The 22,314-nt window shown below is 40.1% G+C and overlaps 2 protein-coding genes across 4 annotated transcripts in view; one reads left to right on the forward strand and one right to left on the reverse strand.

Annotated features, from left to right (window-relative positions):
• tws (protein phosphatase 2 regulatory subunit tws) overlaps positions 1-22,314 on the reverse strand; it is a 905,968-nt gene that overhangs the window by 627,713 nt on the left and 255,941 nt on the right. The gene's annotated exons all lie outside the window — the stretch shown is intronic.
• Positions 18,356-19,446, forward strand: LOC137501478 (craniofacial development protein 2-like; the record flags this gene model as incomplete). Its single annotated transcript, XM_068228511.1, has 1 exon — positions 18,356-19,446. A coding segment is annotated over exon 1 (843 nt), but the record flags the coding sequence as incomplete, so codon positions are not given.

A 22,314-nucleotide genomic window follows, 5' to 3' on the forward strand; every position in this document is an offset into this window, starting at 1 on the left:
CGTGGAATGTGGCATTGTATGGAAGTGAAACATAACAATATTTAGTACAGAAATAAGAATATACTCTTTTGGAATATGGTTTACAGAAGAATGTTAAAGGTCAGAAGGGGACTCGGATTGCAAATGAAGAGATAGTGAATCGATTTGGTGAGGGAGAATGATTTTGCGGAATTTGGCCCGAAGAAGAGATAGATAGGACACACATGGAGACAGCTAGTTCTTAATCAGTTCGTTTTTGAGAGCAGTGTAGGCAGTAAGAAAACAATGGGGAGAGCAAGGCATGAATATAACAAACAGATTACAGTACATATAGAATACTGCGGTTATGAACAATTTAGAACAGGATAGCGTGGCATGGAGAGCTGCATCAAACTAGCCTATGGACTGAACTGATGATGCAAACAACACGCAAAGTTGTAAAACGTGATCTAATGGCGATCCTTCCTTTCCATTTCTACTTCAGAGAGTAGCGCGCTGTGCACATTTCGTGGCAGAACTAGGGAGCTAAAAAACAGTGATTCAATCTGACAACCAAACCCGTCTGACGTTATCTCGATTGTAACTCTCTTTTGATTTTCCCCACATTCACTGTAATATCACATTTCATATCTCGAGGAATATACTCAGATAATCCACATAAACTACATAATTCATTTTTTATTGACGCAATCACAGCTGAACTTAAACAATCCATCCTAATGTAGGTTATATTTTGCGGTGCTGGCGAAAACCAGTCCAATAGTGCGGGTACAGCATGGCTGCCGATTCCCCGCAGACTACGAGTTGTTTGAAATGAGAGGACGCGAACTCGGTCAAGAAATAAGAAGACAAGAATGCTAAGCAATAGGTTGAAGGTTATGTTACGCTGACCACGAGAAATCCCAGTATCTGGAGGCCATCTGATTTGGGGAGCAGAAGTCATAGCAGGCCGAGACCCAAATGGGCTAATAGCGCCAACTGTTTGGTTGGTATTTTCAGAAAATCTGAAGTCAGAATATATGTCCCCAGATCTTCAATCTAACACAATCGATCAACTGAAGAAGTTCCGGCTCCATGGCTAAATGGTTAGCGTGCTGGCCTTTGGTCACAGGAGTCTCGGGTTCGATTCCATGCGGGGTCTGGAATTTTAACCACAATTGGTTAATTTTGCTGACACGGGGGCTGGGTGTATGTGCCGTCTTCATCATTCATTTCATTCTCATCACAATGCGCAGGTCGCCTACGGGTGTCAAATCAAAAGACCTGCACCTGGCAAGCCGAGCTTGTCCTCGGACAGCCCCGGCACTAAAAGCCATACACCATTTCATTTCAACTGAAGAAGAATAAAGAGTTGTTTCCTAAAGACATAACAACAAGCAATTCATCTTCCATAAATAGCTTTCACTATGAATGTTTTTCAAAAGCCACACTGTCATCTAATGTTACTGATAATGTGAATTGTTTACATTTATTAACTCTTAGTAATCGGCTAAGTTGTTAATGAACATCACAGAAGATGCTGGAAATATCTGAAGAAATGAAGAACCGAGGATCCAGAAGTCCTACTTCCACTTCACTCGGAAACCGGCAGAACTCAACACGCGAAGCTTCGTCTGGACGCTTTAACGCATGCACAGCAGTACATTTGCAGGTCCTTTTTGATAATGTTTCGACACAACGATCTCTTAATTTCCACTTGCACAGATAAACGGCGTTCAGATTTCGTTGGACTGCGTTCCAGACTTTCCTTTACTCGAGCAATGTTTTCTGGTATTCGAACTCTTTTCGGATAGTTACGGCTTTTCTTCGCTACAAAGCCCGTTTCATGCCATTTTGCCATGAAGTTTTGGATTGCAGACTTTGTCGGAAAACACTTCCAGTCTTAAACTCTTGCGCAAACAGTTCCGCACAGGTTTTCCACGAATCGTGCTTCGCATAACACTCGACAATGAACAAGCGCTGTTTTATCATGAGCACCATTTTGTGTTGCGTTCAGCTGGTCACTAAATACGTCTGCTCCTCTCACTCACACGTACACACAGCGACGCACTCGGGAGATGCGCAAACGCAAGCATGTGGCAGCAACCGATTGGTGCATCGAAATCACGGTTTTCAGCATTTCCTGTGCTGGGCAGTTCATTAACAAGGTTCAACACTGCGCCAGTCTTAAAAAACATTTCCGGGCCAGTTTCATTTTTCCCATGCTGCACAATATCCATTCTGAGTCAGTATCATCCGGAAATGCATTGTCATCTATATCACATTCACGCACAGTCACTGGAAAACTGTGTGATGTGATGATAGTCTGAACTCGCATCCTCTTGGCTAGTTGTTGAAAAAGTAGATGGTTGATCTAATACCACTAACAATTCCTTAGTGTCATGATCTACTATTCTTTTATCTGAAGGTTTTCTTTCTTAAATTAATGAAGTAATAGAGCATTTGAATATAATAAAAAACCATGAAATATCTCGGGGTTTATATTTACTCTTGAACTATTCATTGAATATTCCAATAGAAATTTTCTGAATTCTTTGTTTCTAGACTCCTTGACATCTTCAGAATTTATCCGAATTATAGTTTTTAAAAAGTTTAGCTACTGATGGTCCATGTATCAAAACTTTGTGAATAGATACTGGAAAACTGTGTGATGTGATGATAGTCTGAACTCGCATCCTCTTGGCTAGTTGTTGAAAAAGTAGATGGTACAAAGATATGCATAATTCAGCAGCTTCTTTGCAGTAGGCCTAATTATTCAGTGTTCTTGAATGTCATAGCCACAGGAAATAGTGCGTAACTGACAGAAACCCCTTTACTAATACAAGTTACTCTTGATGTGGTTTATGTGTGTTTGAAAAATCGACAAGCACTATTACCACCATTGGTACTCCTCCCACCTTGTGTTGGTGTGCATACAACCAGACCAGTTTCTGCCCTAAATTTATGTATTTGTTTCTATTATTGGTTATGATTGTTATATCTTTAGTTGCTCTCACTTGCCATTTTAAATGTCCAACCGGTAGGCTATGCAAAGGGCACACTTTGCACATTTCATTGCTAGGTGAAGTGTGGACGGATCCCATGCAGATGTACCTTCGTTGGGTACACGTTCCTTCACATCTTGAAAAATATTCATATATCTGTGTAGATTTGTTGGATGCCAGAGCATCTGAAGCTTTACCATCCACCAATGTTTCTATGAATCTACTTCACAATGATGTTCGTTGATTACCACTGGATATTCTGAAAAAGAAAAAAAATGATTCGTGAAATACTGAAATCCCGATTTCTGCATTAGTTTATTTTTGAAATCGATATCGGATAGGTCTACAGTATAAAGTAGATTATGGTTTCAGATTTTCCCAAGCTGCTAATATTCTCTAGTTTTTATCTGGAACAAATAATTGCAATGGTACTAAAGGAGTCACCAAAACATATGCATCATCACTACTTGGTTGCTGGAACGCCTGGTTTTATCCACTTGGCCTTCCATTACCACCCGAACCCCTTTTCACCATCATTGCCATATTACGTGTCAAACATTTCTATACTACACCACTCTTCCAAGATGTTTTTATGCACCAAGCAAAGACATTGAACAGTTAAGTCAAACAGAGCTTGCAATTTTATTTCAGCTTTTACTTCAATAATGGTAATGTTTCCTTCATAAGGATAGCAATGATTCCTCGCTTCAACTATGTGGTTATGGGATGGATACAGCAAATTTGACCCTTTTGCTTTTGTTGGCATGCTTGTGATTTCATATTTTGTTATAGTCAGTTTTGCACATGTGCATAAAACTAAGGCTTCGTCAGGTGTATAGGCTGCTGACATTTTAGCACATGATTGTAAGCTTTTCTAATTTTGGCCTGTGAGAAGAAAGTAGGATTTCTAAATCCTGTGCCGCGTCCTTTTTGCCACACTTTTGGAATTTCACTTTCGTAGCACACGTGAGATCGCTTGAAGTTCCTCGCGAGATCAACTTATGTACCTTCCTAACCTTGGCTCTAGTCCCACATTCATCGAAATCTCTTGATGACGTCCAGGTTATTTTACTGGTGTCATATGTTGTGTCTGTATGTACTGTAACTTGTGTTTGGCATATCCATGTTTTCAATACCGGGCGAAATTCTTCTTCTCAAAGACACGTCTGTTACGAGAGGCTTTCATTCCACCTTTCACTGAAATAGGAAATGATTTTACAACACGCCCCAATTCCCCTTTCATGATACCCGAACGCGTTTCTAACTGATATCTAGCCTTTAAATCAGCTATTAGAAATGTACTGGACTCAGTATTGCTGCACTGTTGAATACTATAATCACGTGTCAGTGTCTCAAACTGTTCTCTTCGCGACACGATCAGTTGCCTGCCTAGAGAAAAATGAACACACACATGAGGGTAGCAGGTTCTAGCAAACAATATCATATCAAATATATTTCACGGATTACATGCTGTTTTTTGGTAAAAATGAAAGCATCTCATAGAACCGCATAGAAAAACTTTGACAACCTTGTATATAATTAAATTGAAAACAAGAAACAAAGTGGTTCAACCTATTCAATACAAGGAAAATAAGAAATGTAATGTTACATTCTTATTTGATTAATAGCAGTACCGGTTTCGACCACTATTCTGGGTCATCATCGGCCGATTAAATAAAAATATAAAACAATGCATAGGAAAACAATAAGTAAAGGATAAATCTTTCACTAAACGCAGTTCAAGAAGCACTATAACACTATAGGGATTAGCACTGCGTGATGTAAGATCCGGAAGAAATTGAAGATCAGTCATTTAAATGAAGCAAGGTGCAAGTTCTTGAAGAGCAGCATAACATACGTAATGTCCGGCACTGTGCTTCAAAATATTTATGAGAATTGTTCAATAGTTCGGTGAACAAGCCTACAAATACTGCTAGGGATGAAGTTATAATACAATTTAATAAGTCCCAAGTCCTAAAATTATATAGAAGTCGAAGTTAAGTCACTTAAATGAAGTAAGATGCAAGTTCTTGAAGAGCACCACAACATACGTAATGTCCGGCACTGTGCTTCTAAATGCTGATGAAACTTGGTGAATGTTTCAATGATCAAGCGTGCAAATGCTTCTAGGCGCGAAAATATAGAATAGAATTTCATATAATTGAGATATACTGTATATTAATGTTTATATGATGGGTTCTTTAGAGATGCAGAACTGAATCTGACATCTGGGCCATATTTAGGCCATTTAGTCCTTACCTAACTATGCTGTAACATCTAATTCGATCTACTTCATTCTATACACTACGTCATGAAACTTGCGCTGTGCCTCCGTTCAATTTTCTTGTCCAGTTTTATTACTTAGAAATTTACCATTCTATTGAGGATTGTAAATCTGCAGTTAAACGAACACCTATCAAAACTAATTGATGATCCGTTGTCTAATATGTTGTATAAATATTCCCCAAAGCCAACAACAGACCTCGATTTACCTCTACCTTCGGGTGACAGTTTTTTGAAAGCACAGCTGATTTAAGTCGACCACATAACATACATCACCCCATTATTTGGATATAATATATAGCAGACATGGAAGGCAACAAATTGCAGCCTGCGACGTTCACATCAATACACAGTAATCTCCTTGAGAAGAGATCCCCTCTGTAGTAAAAGATTACATAACTTGATCAAAGAAATGTAGCAAGAACACGAAACCATAAACATCCGAGGGGTTTACGTAAATGACAATAAAGCAGCTCACCCTGCCTTCGAAGCCGAGAGTGCTAAGTCATGCTCGATAGCAAGATGGGAGAATCAGAGTTATGAGTTCGATCTCAGGTTATAGAAACTTGCAAACTCGTCAAGCCATAACATATATTTACAAATGCACCGAATAGAAGGAAAATTAATACCTGAATAAACCTGTCATAAAAATTCAAAATAGGGCACTAACAAAAAATATCAACAACGACACTCATTACATTATTGGTCTATGAAAATGCAATTTTTGTTTTTGCCATGGAAGATCACATTGAGATTCACTGTACAGGGATTCGAGGACGCTGAGAAGAGAAAGAGATACGACTGGGAAGGCAACAGGCGTAACATTTGCCCGATTTGAAAATGGGGAAGCCATAGAAAACCAAGGCTATCCACAGTGAGTTTCGCACCCACAACCTGCCGAATGCAAGCATATAGTTGCAAGGCCCTACCACTCAGTCAGCTCAGTAATTTCGTCTTAACACGTACAGTAGAAAGTTATGTGAATATCTGAAGATGTATGGGTGTACTTAATCGAAAAGAAAGCGGTTGTGATTTCACATCAAGTAGTTCAACGAGGGTGTGGTATAGTACGTGAACCTTTTCTTGAGCCCAAGTTCCCATTCAACACTATGGGGCTCAGGGCTCAAGAAAAGATTTGCTTACTATACTTAAACGTTGCGTTCATTTGACCTATAATGAAAATGAATACAGGCATACTGTGGATGAAGGCGATCGAGTGAATAGTTGAGCACTCGCCTGAATGCCATTTCTCTTCCTATATAGATGAATTTGCTTTTATTTTATTTTGTGCATTCTGTTATACATTCAGCGGTCTTAGAAGACATCATTTGGTTATACAATTTGCAAGATTGATGAAGCCCTTCATTAAGGAGTAATCTCCAATTTATTAAGTTAATTTTTTAAATCTAACATTAAGTTTCAATATATAACACTGACTCCATAATAATTATACTGAATCAAATTACGTTACTACTATGGACGTCGCTTCACCGAAAATCACCCATTCATTAAAAATGCGTGTAAAGCCTGATATATCTCCGAATAGTAATCGAATTAACATTTCAAATGTTGCAGATTAAAATGTCTGTTTATAATCACAAATTTAAATAGGTCTCATATTCTATCACTGATATCTTTGAAACTGATTTTCACCGTATGAGAAAACTAAACCACCGAGCTCGATAGCTGCAGTCGCTTCAGTGCGGCCAGTATCCAGTAATCGGGAGATAGTGGGTTCGAACCCCACTGTCGGCAGTTCTGAAGATGGTTTTCCATGTTTTCCCATTTTCACGCTAGGCAAATTCTGGGGCTGTACCTAAATTAAGGCCACGGCTGCTTTCTTCCCATTCCCAGGCCTTTCCTGTCCCATCGTCGCCATAAGACCTATCTGTGTCGGTGCGACGTAAAGCAGATAGCAAAGAAAAAAAAGTAAAGCACTTTCGTAGCGAATTCTTTTTACAGATAATGGCACTGTCATTTTGAAAAATGGAATGTCTAGTGACAGACCTGAGAGTTTCAGAACAACTGCATTATTGAATACATGCTACTCAGTTAGTTGTGAAGAGACTCATTTTAAATCAACTCCCCAAACCTGCTGGAGCATATTCATCATACAGCAAACGAGATTCAGTCCTAGCAAACCTGTACAAAATCAAGTGTTATCGTTAACTACTTACATACAGGCAAAATTCAAGCCATGGCTAAACATTTCAGGAGATGCATAATGATATAATGTTGAAAGAGAGTGTGATTTCCTACAACTCCAGCTCGTCTCGTTACCAATATGTTAAGTGACAGATTATTCGAAGTTTTCATGGATAATAACATTCATCCACAAAAGGAGCACAGGAATGGACTGCTTCAGCGCTCATTTTTTCCTCTTCAGTTCAGTTTATACATCGCCAACGTGCTAGACTACATACCTTGGCTAGAAAAAATCTCGATAATCACAAAGAATCGAACGTAGCAAGTTGATTATTTTTTTGTAAGTCCTTCGTAATCAGAAACAAAATAGCTTAGGCAACTACGGGAATGTAGCATATTCGTTACTTCAAGGCACGCCAAAAGTGAACTGTAGAATTAAAATACGCGTAACAACACAAACTTACGAATATGACATATTCGCTTACCTTGCCATGGCCACTTTAAGAAAAATCTCGTATCCTTCAAATTGCAAGTGTTCATAGTAGCCCTTCATAGTAACCCACAATAGCATTGGAAAACATCAAAAATGAAACATGCATGTTTGCACGTTCATTATCTAACATGTTTCTGACGATTACGCAGAGTTGAAGGGAAAAATATTGTTCATCTGATTAAGGGCGGCAACGGAAGGTCCTGTATATGACCATGACCAGTTATCTGAAGGCAAGGTCACCACTGACAGAGAAGACTGAAAGGTCTGGCTAGGTGCATGTAATGGACCATTTTATGGTCTTGTGTTGAGTAGCCTTAATTGATCGTGAAGTCACAGGTTTATGTTGGACTACCATTTAATTGACCATGAAGTCTGCGGATAAAGAGCTACGTCGTATATGTCTCTCATGAGCTACTTCGATTAGCATGGGCGAACCCGAGATAGCACGGTCGACCTTCTCGGTGATAACACAGAACATTAAATACAATCATAATTTATGTGCACGGACTGCGAGTAAGATTAAAGCTTCAGGTAATACCAACTTACATAAACGTGTACAGTAATACATAACCTAGAAGAGACTTGTTTTGTCAAACGTCCCTTCAATGGCCGTAGATTTTAAGACGCCAGAGTGTAAGAATGTTGTTCCACAGGAGCTCTTTAACTCCTAAAAACGGACACGCATAATAGCTCTAACGTGTTATTACATGAAAGCGATGTCTTTAATACCAACATTATTCTACGGAAAAAAATATTAACAAAAGAGCCAACGTTAAATTTTATGTTAAATTATGTAAACCAATAATATTTATTTTAAACTATTAAAAACGTATTATTATTATTATCATTATTATTTTATATTTGACAATTAATAAATATTTTGAGTTTGTAAATAAGCACATACGGACGTGTTCAAAGTTACTTTCATTGATCTGTCTCCATCTTATCCTTGGCATAGACAATCTAAAAGTGACTGAGGTATGAACGATGCTAGTAATGCCATTCCTTGTGCAGCCATTCCCTGCTATGAATGGTGTGAAAATGTTGCTCATGGGGTCGATTGGTGCATGCATTTCAGTGGACTTGGTAGACTGATATGTAATAGCAACTTCTGGCTCGGTGAGGAAAGCAACGGGAAACTACATCACTCCTCATTTCCCTAGTACGCCTCTTCAGTGATGCCTAGGCCATCTATGACAGCTGATGGCAGAGCTGCTGAGGATCCAACCAGCCTTAGGGCTGCAGACTGAACATACATACATTCCAACGGTCGTTTGTTTGTCTACAGAATCATACTATTTATTGTGAGTTCTCCATCAGCATATCAAGACTGTCTCACGTTGGTACGACTATAGGATCGGTCTCTCTCTACAGCAGTCTATATCCAGGGTTGTGTAAACACGGCCTGTAAAGAAGAACTAATTATAAAATATATCACCAACCTCACGACAAGAAATATTTCTCGATCCATATCATCGCCTATGGAAAATAAAAAATATCTCCTTTATTGTATTTAAAATCAACTGAATAAATAAGACCCTGTCTAGAAAGTCAAGAATAACAGAGAATCCTTCGTGGTAATCACGCGTCATCAACCTGCAGACTATAGGGCTGAGCAACGGTTGCTTGGTAGGCGAAGACACAATAAATCTGTAGCACCAATGTCTGTGTTTTATCGCCGAAGAAAGCCTCTCTGAAATTAGAACCACCAATGAACGGCAACAACGTGCCTAAAAAAGCATGTACAATCGTGGACACAGAAAAACTTACCCATATTTCTGGACTCTCCGTTCCTCCTCTCCTTGCCTCGCCGACTGTAGGCCAACCTAGAAATGGTCTTACGTAGTTACCTAATCAACTTCCTGTGAATGCCTACATAATTTCTCACATGGGACATGAACTGCTTCCTTTCTAATCCCAGACCCTATTAATTAAACATATATGCTGAGTTGAGTGCCTCAAACGGTAGAGCGCTGGAATTCTGAGTCCAAGTTGGTGGGTTCGATCCCGGCTCAGGTGCTCAAATACGCCAAGCTAGCATCGATCCATTTGCCACCACGTAAAAGAACTCCTCTGACCCCTTAGCGCCTCGGAAAACCGTAAAATCAGATAGCAGGATGTAAAATTATTTATTTACAACTGGCCTTATGTCGCACCGATACAAATAGGTCTTATGCCGACAATGGGATAGGAAAGGGTTAGGAGTGGGAAGGAAGCAGCCGTGGCCTTTTGACTGGTGTGAAAATAGGAAACGATTCAGGGTTGCCGACAGTGGGGTTCGAACCCACTATATCCCGAATGCAAGCTCACATCTGCGCGACCCTAACCGCATGGCCAAGTCGCTCGTGCGGATGCCCCAGCCACACAATTATCAGACAAGCAAATTACTACAAGATGACTCATGGTCCATCAATGATGGGGGAAAAAAATGACTTTTAGTGAACCGGGACTGTCCAAGGACATGTTCGGCTCGCCAGATGCAGATCATTGGGTTTCACTCCCGTAGGCGACCTGCGCGTCATGATGAGAATGAAATATGACGAAGACGACAAATTCCCGACCCTGCCAGGATACGAACCTGGGACCCCTGTGACCAAAGGTCAGCACGCTGACCATTTTGCCATGGTACCCGAGATTTAAAGTAAGTAGATATAGGGTCCTGAATTTGTGGATGACATTTTATGAATACACTAGAGTTAAAGAACGTTCTGCTCTTTTCATACTGTATGAAGTGCAAGCAGTTTGCTGTTATCAAGTGAAAACAGACAGGTGTCAGTGAGTGTGTTGGTCAGCTGCGAAAGTTAGTGCACATCGTATCAGTCTCGCTGCGTCATATTGCAGTGAAAGGAACTCCAACAAACTTCCTCATCCGTGAAACAACGCCATGCACATGCCAGAAGATGTACACGGAAGCAAATTTCAACTCGCTATTTTATCATATTTCTGGTCAGACTTTCGTTCTGTTCATACAACAGTTAGAATTGCAGCACAGAGTATCAACGGAGGTAACTTGAAACGTAAGTACGCTTTGTAGGTGAATAGGTAAAGAGAGGTCAAGATAAAGAATGCTGCAGAAACTCGATTATCAGTCAGTTGAATAGGTAAAGAGATGTCAAGGCAGAGAATGCTGTAGAAACTCGATTATCCTTCAGATGAATAAATAAAGAAAACTCAAGATAAAGAATGCTGTAGAAACTCGATTATCCATCAGGTGAATAGGTGGTCAAAATAAAGAATCCTGCAGAAATTCAATTATCCGTCAGGTGAATAGATAATGGAGAGATGTAGATAAAGAATGCTGCATAAACTCGATTATCTGTCAGCTGAATAGGTAAAGAAAGGCCAATAAAAAGAATACCGTAGAAACTCGATTATCCGTCAGATGAATAGGTAAACAGAGGTCAAGATAAAGAATACCGTAGAAACTCGATTATCCGTCAGATGAATAGGTAAACAGAGGTCAAGATAAAGAATGCTGCAGAAACTCGATTATCCGTCAGATGAATAGGTAAACAGAGGTCAAGATAAAGAATACCGTAGAAACTCGATTATCCGTCAGATGAATAGGTAAACAGAGGTCAAAATAAAGAATGCTGCAGAAACTCGATTATCCGTCAGATGAATAGGTAAACAGAGGTCAAGATAAAGAATGCTGCAGAAACTCGATTATCCGTCAGATGAATAAGTAAAGAGAGGTCAAGATAAAGAATACCGTAGAAACTCGATTATCCGTCAGATGAATAGGTAAACAGAGGTCAAGATAAAGAATGCTGCAGAAACTCGATTATCCGTCAGATGAATAGGTAAACAGAGGTCAAGATAAAGAATGCTGCAGAAACTCGATTATCCGTCAGGTGAGTAGGTAAAGAGAGGTCAAGATAAAGAATGCTGCAGAAACTCGATTATCCGTCAGGTGAATAGGTAAAGAGAGGTCAAGATAAAGAATGTTGCAGAAACTCGGATTATCCGTGAGGTGAATAAGAAAAGGGAAGTCGGGATAAATAATATTGTAAAAAAATCGATTATCCGTCGAGATTCGGGACCGAGACCGTGATGTATGTGAGAATAGGTGGATAATAGAATAAAATGAGAAAATAATCACTGCACTAACTGCACTCACAAGGTGCATTCGCGAAGTACCTGACTGATTATGATATAAAATCAAATAGGATAGGAAGTTCAGGGGCTAGAATTCAATTCCAGGTGCTGTTAGAAATGTAAGATTGCCGGTAGGGCTGGCATGTGCTTAAATAGGTACATTAAGTTCACCTATATTGGAGAAATGAGTTTGAATAACTGTTCTGACAGTGATTTTTCTTACTAAGGCCAATATGGGCATTTTTCACAGAGAACGACTGACTGTAGAATTCCTCAGAAGAAATACTTTTCATCGTATCTATCTGAAATGTGATTGGCACAAATTAAATTCGTCTCGCAAACAGAATCCGTCAGCTGGTTGTACACAATGCGTTAGAAAAGGATCCTTCGGGCTGTTTTCTCCCCCATGTAACTCTACAATGACGACAACATGATTGCTATCACTGAGCCGTGGCTTACATCTTAGTATGTAAGCTTATCGTAAAGAATCTAAATCCTCGTATGAAAGTTGTAAGGAGTGCACGCAGACTTGGATGGCTTCAGTAAATCCCACTGTGGCTCAACAGAGGTGTTGTTTCCCGTGGTTTACCACTCGAGCGACAAGGAAATACCAGGAGAGTACCCGCATATAAACCACGATCGCTCCCTTCTCTGTTTTAGTATCATTTAATAAAAAAAAACTAATGGCTTGTGCGGCAAATGTTGTAAATAAATAAATAAATAAATAAATAAATAAATAAATAAATAAATAAAAAGTACCTGGGTAAAACGCTGAATGGTCTTGGAGAAAGAGTACAAGAAAAATATATCTGAAACAAAATTAATAAAGTGCAGTCGAACGGTCAGGTGATGCAGGAAATATTAGATTAGGAAATGAAGTCTTTAAGGAAGTAGATTAATACTGTTACTTGGATAGTAGAATAACTAATTATGCCATGGTGGTGTGATTTTTGTTTTGATGATGATGATGATGCATGTTATTTAAAGGGGCCTAACATGTAGGTCATCGGCCCCTAATGGTACGAAATGAGACGAAATGAAATGACAAATTAAAAGCCCCAAAACATCCACTGACCACAATTCAAAACGTGAGGACGAAGTATGAATGGATGGATGAATATGAATTTAAAACAATCAGTGGAACCGACCCACAGTGCCTCACATGCGCAGAAGCTGGCGTAAAATAATGGTATTACTTACTGACCAAGGGGCTGCTTCTATAGCACGATACTGAATCGATGATGCTTGTAGTCGAAAAGGGTCAAAAACCAAGGTCATCGGCCCCTCATAATGGTACTTATCTCTAGAAAAGTAGCACCATGTTGCGGTACTAATCAAGAGTTGCGTAGACTCGCGATATTCCACACATTATGGTACTACTCACAGGTAATGAAATTCGCACATGTATTACAGACCTACTGTGTTTCGCACATTGCGGCGCCATTGACAAGCAACGCAAACCTATGGTGTTCATCACCTAAGTGTACTAACCACAGGGACTCGTACTATCCCGTGGTGTTCCTCATATAGTGGGTACTAATCATAGGCAAGCCAGGACCATGGGTTCCGTCATCCCATGGTGTCGCTCATATAGTGCTACTAATCACAGGTACTGTAAAAGCCGTCGCGCTTTCGTTTGCTACTAATCACAAACCTATTTGGTACCTAACATAGTGGTACTACGCGCGCAAGGAAAAGCGACCCATGGTGTTCCCCGCGTGGTGGTACTAAGCACAAGGAGTGTCATGGTTCTAATATAATCATCCCTTGGTCGCCCCTTTTAATCGCCTCTTACGACAGGCAGGGGATACCCTGGTAGTAATCTTCGTCTGCATCCCCCACCCACAGGAGGTTGTGTGTTTGGTCCGCGAGAGGTATTTTATTTCCCTCAAGTCCGCCGGCAAGCCGGTTAGGACCTCCCTATCCGCCACCTGGGACGCGCCATGTGGGAGTATCACCTCTTCCCCTGCTACGCCAGCGTAGTAGGTTCGTGGATTTTTGTTTTAAGAGGAAGTACAACTAGGTAATCATCCCCTCGGAACAAATTAAGTGGAAAAGAAATTTGATATAAAACAAAACAATTCATTCAACAGAGCAATTCGAAAATGAATTAAAAATAAATCAAAAATTATTGTATTAAGCCGAAAGGTTCACAAGTGCATTGAAAGGGAACACAAGTGGCCTGAGTTGCAGAACATTTGAAATGTGCATACCTTTAAGTAATCTACTCTCCGCATGAAGGGAATGACGAGATTAGCAGTATTCTCGTCATCGGCTAGTACGTATGAGTTCGAGTGTGAGGCCAACGTTCCGTCTTAGGCCCGAGAGGTCGGCGCATTATGTGGGGATGTGGGCCACGGCGAAGCCGGCATCACATGAACGCACTGGGGGATCTTCCCTCATTAAGGGGTGAGAGTGAGTAGATCTTCCATGACCTATCCTACACAGAACTACGGCCTCTCTCCATGCGGACCGGAAACAGGACCTCCATACGGCAGTTGTGTTCTTACTTGCTCTCAGCTTATTGGAAGTACGGATAGCTAGCCACTCCGATTCCCAAGACGCCAACAGGGTTCGACGTAGCTGAGAACAACTATACCTAGCAGGTACATTTACAGGTCTAGGAGGTAAAAGTACCACTTCCAAGCACAAGCAAGGAAGGTCTTTCTTAAGAAAAAAATTGCTCACTTCGAAGACTGATACAGGAATTGGATGTTTTTGAAGACTTTCTTCTGAAGCGTGGCATTGTAGGGAAGTGAAACATGGACAATAACTAGCTCAGAAAGGAAGAGAATAAAAACTTTTGAAATGTGATGTCATAGAAGAATGCTGAATGTGAGACTGGTAGATCGAATCATGAATGAAGAGATACGACACCCAAAGTATTTTGAGAGCGAGTACCTGAAAGTCCCAGGACGAAACTTATACCCTTCTACTGATCTGTTTCCGCGAAATGCCGATGAGTCGGAAAATCTTCATCACGTACACTGGCGGGGAAAACTGATCTGTCATGGGAGGAAAATTAACCCTCATGTCAGGAAAGAAACTCCTCTTCTCTGAATTGTTAAAAATAGAATTGCTTGGAATTTTGAGGATTAGAAGAAGAAGGAGAAGAAGAAGAAGAAGAAGAAGAAGAAGAAGAAGAAGAAGAAGAAGAAGAAGAAGAAGAAGAAGAAGAAGGGTCTAGAGAAGGGGGATGCAATTTTGATTTTTAATGACATAAGAGTTTTAATTTGGAATAGGCTGAAAAGTGGGGTGGTAACCATTTAAAACAGGTCGTAAGTTAGCCAAGAGCCGCGATGTTTGTAACGGGTGTTCGGCTTCTTGGTTCTTACGACCTGTTTGAACAGTAGGATGCCTGGGTCTGTAGACTGGCTTAGGGGGATTCTATACTTGGTCATTTTGACTGTTTTATTTACCTGTATACAGTATAGTGACAGCCAATAATTGTAAGAGGGTATTGTAAGCCATGTATCATAATTCAAAGAATTGCAATAAAGGAATGCTCTCTCCCCAGCTCCAGGTGATCCGGAATTGGGGGACGGGATTCTATTCTATTCTATTCTATTTACCTGAGATAAGCGGAATACGAAGTTCAGTTCGTACCTTTTTATCAGATATCCCCGTTCAATTTGTTTTTGAGGGTAGTGTAGGCGGTAAGAACGGTAGGGGTAGATCAAGGCATGAATATGACAAACAGATTAGAGTAGATTTAGGATGTATTAGATACGTAGAAATAATGAAAATCTTACCATAGGATAGGATGGCATTGACGGCTGCATCAAATCGGTCTATGGACTGATGATCCAATCAACAACAAATCAGAATCAAGCAGACGCTAACATTAATATGCCATCAAAAAGTACCATAGAACACTGGCAAACGATTAAACCGGCTACACCGGGCGAGTTGGCCGTGCGGTTGTGAGCTTGCACGCGTGAGATAGTGGGTTCGAATGTCGGCAGCCCTGAAGACAGTTTTCCATCGTTTCCCATGTTCACACCAGGCAAATGCTGGGTATGTACCTTAATTAAGGCCCGCCTCCGTAGCGTAACGGTTAGTGTTATTAGCTGCCGTCCTCGGGAGCCCGGGTTCGATTCCCGGTACTGCCAGAAATTTAACAATGGTAGGAGGGCTGGTATGTGGTTGAAATGGTACATGCAGCTCACCTCCAATGGGGGTGTGCGTGAAAAGAGCTGCACCACTTCGGGAAGAGGACACGAGTTTACCTTCTTTTTTACTTTAATTAAGGCCACGGCCGCTTTCTTTCAAATCCTAGGCCTTTCCTATCCCATCGTCGCCATAAGACATATCTGTGTCGATGCGACGTAAAGCCACTAGAAAAAAAAACCCGGCTACATCTGTAACGTAAGAGTTTGGACTCCCAGAAGACAATGATATGTTTTCAGTTTCAGGAATTAATATATGGCTTTTTTGACTCAAAAAGGCTGGTTCGTTTGAATAAACAGAAACGAGGGCCGGTACGCTGCTGAAAGACGCTCCTCGGAGAAGCGTGCTCATTAGTGCGAACGTCAACAGATATCACCGCAAGGATGTCCTGCGGTCTCCCCGTTTCCTCTGCATCGATATCGCTTCAGGTTCCGAGACCAGACTTCCCACTTCAGGTTTCTTAAATTAATAGCAACTTTAATAGAGGTTATATTCATTCATTTCCAAATGCAAGTGTTTCCAAATAGGCTGTGTCTGGAATATAATTGAAGACGAACGGGCGAAATGTCTCGTTATTGATTAGCACCGTCCAAGAAAGCGTGAAATTAAAATAATCCAATTTCTCTGCAGCGGGAAATGGAAATACGGGCATGCTAGAGTGAATGGCACTAAAATACAGCTGTCGAATACATTTTTCATGTTTCACAGTATATTGCTGTGAACTTTAGCGCACGTTCATTATTTCAATAGTAACAACAGATGACGTGTTGATTGACAGGATCTGAGCGAAATCTGTATCCCATTAACGTGGAACTGTCTAGCGGCACTTTGGACTGGTAAATGTTTAGAAAAGCAATCAACAGGCATTCTGATGTGTCGGGATGTTGAATAGGCTAATTGTAAGCTTTATTAGTATCATGTGCAAGACATGGAAAATTTGTTATCGTTTACAACAAGCCAGATTGCTATTGAAATAGTTCGAGGAAGGGTATGGGGTATGTTAAAGTGCAATAGTCGAGATGACTCAAGTTGTAATCGCGGCCGATGAACATAACACAAAGTCTAGTGTGAATGTCCGTAGTTGACGGGGCCCAAGAATTTTCTTCTTCTTCTTCTTCTTCTTCTTATTATTATTATTATTATTATTATTATTATCATTATGCGGTTAAACTTGTTATACTTTTATGAGTTGTTGGGATTAGTACTATCACTTATTATCACGTCTACAATTATTACAGGCCGTGAAAGCATCAGCCTAAATAAAGTATTGCCCTAAAGATGGTTTTCCTTGGTTTTCCATTTTCACACCAGGCAAATGTGTACCTTAATTAAGGCCACGGCCGCTTCCTTTCAATTCCTAGGCCTTTCCTGTCCCATCGTCGCCATAAGACCTATCTGTGTCGGTGCGACGTAAAGCAACTAGCAAAAAAATGTATTACGTTGTTTCATTCTTCATTCATTACTTCATTCAAAGTAGCGTTAAACAACAATGTTAAACTCAGAAATGAGTCTTACATGAAATGAAATGGCCTGGAAACTACGAATCGTCCATTCTTACGATGAGACCTAGTAGAATTAATTTAAATGTTGTGATAATGGTTAAATAGCTTATAATATGCTGCAAGTTTTAAAGCTTTATAACACTGATCCTTCACGTTTATCATGTGATGGCGCCGAGTAGAACAAAAAGACCGTGATTTCGTAATATATGTCTTAAAATTTCTGAGTCGCTAAAGTTACCTAGGATCACTTCGGATTTTGTAGCGGTTTTAAGGCCGAGAGCCCTTCCTAATTCCACGTGATTTTTGAGATGATAATCTCAACTCATCATCGACCCATCCATTGCATAATTATATTTTATCTTCTGTTTCTTCCGAATAAATGTTATGGCTACACATTTACCTATGTTAAAATTTAACTTATTCTGTTTGCTCCAGTCTACAAGAGAATCTAAATCGTTTTGAAGTTTTGACAATCAGAACTGTTTTAATAGATTTGTATATTTTAATATCATCAGTAAAAATAAGAATTTCAGTTTCCAGTAAGTCATTTACAACGATAAGAAATAGCAAAGGCCCCAAGTTAGAACACTGAGGAACTCCAGAATTCACATCAAATTTGTATTTTGTAGGATATACGACTTTTGTAATTTACAACCTGATTTCTATCCTTTAAATACGATACCTGGGGGAGTCTCTACGAACATCTTGAGACTCTGGCTAGAAACGGGGGTGTGATGCGAATATATGAACTCACCAAGAGAGTTCACTTAGCCTCTCACACCTCAATTCTCCAAATCCTACCTACGCGTGGTGCCCCTGTTAAGCTGAGCAACCCAGTGGAAGGTTGGGTTTACAACCCCAGCGGGAAACTGGGTCAGTGAGCCAACAGGAGTGGAGGACAGTGGAAGGCAACGGGAAACCACCACTGTAATTTTCCCAAGAAAACCCCATGGCTTTGCTCAATTCAAAATATTCCGGAGTTTCAAGTTCCCCAGTCGGATCTCCGGGGGGAACTACGTTGAGAGAAGCCTCAAGAAATGTGCGATGCTGCAAGGAACAGTACTGTTTAGGAACTTGGAATGTAAGATCCATGTATCAAGGAAAGCTGGATATAGTCAAACGAGAAATGAAGAGACTGGGCATCGATATACTGGGAATAAGCGAAGTGAGATGGATTGGTATTGGTGAATTTGCTACAGATGAGTACATGGTATACTATTCTGGACATGAAAACCAAAAGAAAAATGGAGTTGCCCTCATAGTTAGCAACAGGGTGCGTAAAACTATAATGGGGTGCAATTTTAAAACTGATAGAATGATGTCTGTACGTTTTCAAGGCCAACCTTTTAACATCACAGTCATACAAATTTACGCACCAACCACTGAAGCTGAAGAGGAAGATATTGACCAGTTTTATGAAGACTTACGAGAATTGCTACAGTTAACACCAAAGAAGGATGTCGTTTTCATTATTGGCGACTGGAATGCCAAAGTAGGAAATCAAACTGTAGATGGAGTAACGGGAAAATTTGGCTTTGGCACAACAAATGAAGCTGGACAGAGACTCCTAGAATTCTGTCAAGACAACTCACTGGTCATTACCAACACACTGTTTCAATTGCCCAAACGACGCCTATACACCTGGACCTCGCCAGATGGTAAATGTCGGAATCAGATCGACTACATACTCTGTAGTCAAAGGTGGAGGAGTGCTGTACAGTCATGCAAAACAAGGCCTGGGGCTGATTGTGGATCAGATCACGAGCTCTTAATTTCCAAATTCCGGCTCAAATTAAAGAGGATTGACAGAGCTAAACCATCAAGCAGATATGACCTGAATAGCATACCTCTTGAATATACAGTAGAGGTTAGAAACAGATTTAATGGATTAGATTTAAGAGATAGAGTCCCAGAAGAGCTATGGTCAGAAGTACGTTGTGTTGTTAAGGAGACAGCGGAAAAGCATATTCCCAAGAAAAAGAAAAAGAAGAAGGCCACATGGTTATCGGGTGAAGCACTACAAATAGCAGAAGAAAGAAGGAATGCAAAAATCAAAGGGGAAAGATCGAAAATGTCTAAATTAAATGCAGAGTTTCAGAAACTAGCTAGAAGAGATAAGAATGCCTTTTTGAATGAACAGTGCAAGGAAGTTGAGGAAAATAACAGACTGGGTAAGACAAGAGATCTTTACATAAGAATTGGAGACATCAGAGGGAAATTCCAGGCTAAGATTGGAATGATAAAAGATAAAAATGGAAAAGATCTTACTGAAGCAGAGGAGATTAAAGAAAGGTGGAGGGAATATGTAGGCAATTTGTATAGGAAAGATGGGAATACTCCTGATGATGAAGTTACTCTGTTGTCAGAGCCAGAACCAGATATCTTAGAAAGTGAGGTCAAGTGGGCCCTAGAGAGTATTGCAAACAATAAGGCAAGTGGTTATGATGGAATCCCTGCAGAACTGTTCAAAATCCTAGGAGAGGATGCTGTGAAAGTGCTACATTCAATATGTCAGCAAATATGGAAAACCCAGCAGTGGCCAAAAGATTGAAAAACTCAGTGTTCATCCCAATTCCAAAGAAGGGCAGCGCTAAAGAATGTTCAAACTACCGAACAATCGCACTTATATCGCATGCTAGTAAGGTTATGCTCAAGATCCTGCAAAATAGGCTTCGGCAGTATGTAGATCGAGAACTACCTGAAGAACAAGCCGGTTTCCGCAAAGGCAGAGGAACCAGAGATCAAATTGCTAATATTCGCTGGATTATGGAAAAAGCAAGAGAATTCCAGAAAGACCTATACTTATGCTTTATTGACTATGCTCAAGCCTTTGACTGTGTCGACCACAATAAATTGTGGCAAGTACTCAAGACTATGGGAGTACCAGATCATCTTATTTGCCTTATGAGAAATCTCTACTCTGATCAGGAAGCTACGGTGAGAACCCTATATGGAACAACTGAATGGGTCAAGATTGAGAAAGGTGTACGTCAAGGCTGCATATTGTCACCTTACTTATTCAACTTATATGCAGAGTATGTGATGAGGAATGCCAAATTAGATGAAACAGAAACTGGAGCTAAAATTGGTGGGATACATATAAATAACCTTAGATATGCTGATGACACCACCCTGTTGGCAGAAAGTGAAGAACAACTTAAGTATCTACTAATGAAGGTGAAAGAAGAAAGTGCAAAAGCTGGACTAAGGTTGAATGTCAAGAAAACAAAGATCATGGCAACTAAACCTATCACCTCCTGGCATATAAATGGTGAAACAATGGAGGTTGTTCCTAGTTTCATCTACTTGGGCTCCAAAATAACTGCTGATGGCGATTGCAGCCATGAAATTAAGAGACGCTTGCTCCTTGGGAGGAAGGCAATGGCCAACCTTGATAACGTTTTCAAGAGTAGAGACGTAACTTTAAGAACGAAGATTCGTATAGTGAAGGCTATGGTCTTCCCAGTAGCAATGTACGGAAGCGAAACCTGGACAGTAAGAAAGGCTGAGCGCCGAAGAATAGATGCATTTGAACTATGGTGTTGGAGAAAACTCCTTAGAGTTCCGTGGACTGCGAAGAGATCTAATAAGTCCATATTACAGGAAATCAACCCAGGCTGTTCACTGGAAGGTCAAATACTCAGGCAAAAACTAAAGTACTTCGGTCATATCATGAGAAAACATGATTCACTGGAAAAGACCTTAATGCTGGGGAAGACTGATGGTAACAGGAGAAGAGGGCGACAACGGATGAGGTGGATTGATGACATCAAGGAAGCCACGGCTCTCAATTTAGAAAGACTTCGGAAAATTGTATACGACAGGAAGAAATGGTGCACTTTGGTCTATGGGGTCACGGAGAGTCGAAAGCGACTAAACGACTAACAACAACAACAACAACAACAAGTCTTGTAATGTAGTAGAAAATCCAAAGGAAGAAAATTTATTAAGCAATCATGATTAACCTTTTCAAAAGCTTTTTGAAAATCCGTGTAAATTGCATCAGCGTGTGCATATTCGTCTAAACTAGCGGATACATATTCAGTCAAGTTGCAAAGATTTGTGATTGTGGATCTTCTCGCCATGAATCCATGTTGTCTCGGTGAGATACTATTTCTAACATGATCATAAATTTGTTTGTAAAATGTGATTTCAAAATTTTGGCTGAGGCACAAAGAATAGTAACAGGTCTATAATTACTGAACAATTTTATGTCTCCAGTTTTATATACAGGATTAACCTTGGTATGCTTCCACAAGTCAGTGAATGTCTCTGTTTTTACAATTCGGTTGAAGAGAATGGTTAAAGGATATACTAATACTTCTCTACAGCCTTTCAAAATATACGGGGGAATATCATCAGGCTCTACTGATTTCTTCGGTTTTAGGTGGTGCCTTAAGAACTTCTTCTATAGTTATATGCTGTATATTGAGTACACTTATTTCATTTAATGGATCATTATTTCTAAATTCCAAATTATATTTAGCCTTTTCCTGAGAGTACATAGTTTCGAAACAGTTTGCAAATCCATTAGCTATGTCATCTGGTGATTGTAACAAACAACCTTGAAACTCAAACTGTGGGTTATTTTTTAAGCATCCCCTCTTATTATTAACAAAGTTCCAGAATACATTACAATCATTACTCGAGTTATTTTCGA

The sequence above is a fragment of the Anabrus simplex genome, chromosome 7 (assembly GCF_040414725.1).
Source record: "Anabrus simplex isolate iqAnaSimp1 chromosome 7, ASM4041472v1, whole genome shotgun sequence".
NCBI classification, from domain to species: Eukaryota; Metazoa; Arthropoda; class Insecta; order Orthoptera; family Tettigoniidae; genus Anabrus; species Anabrus simplex.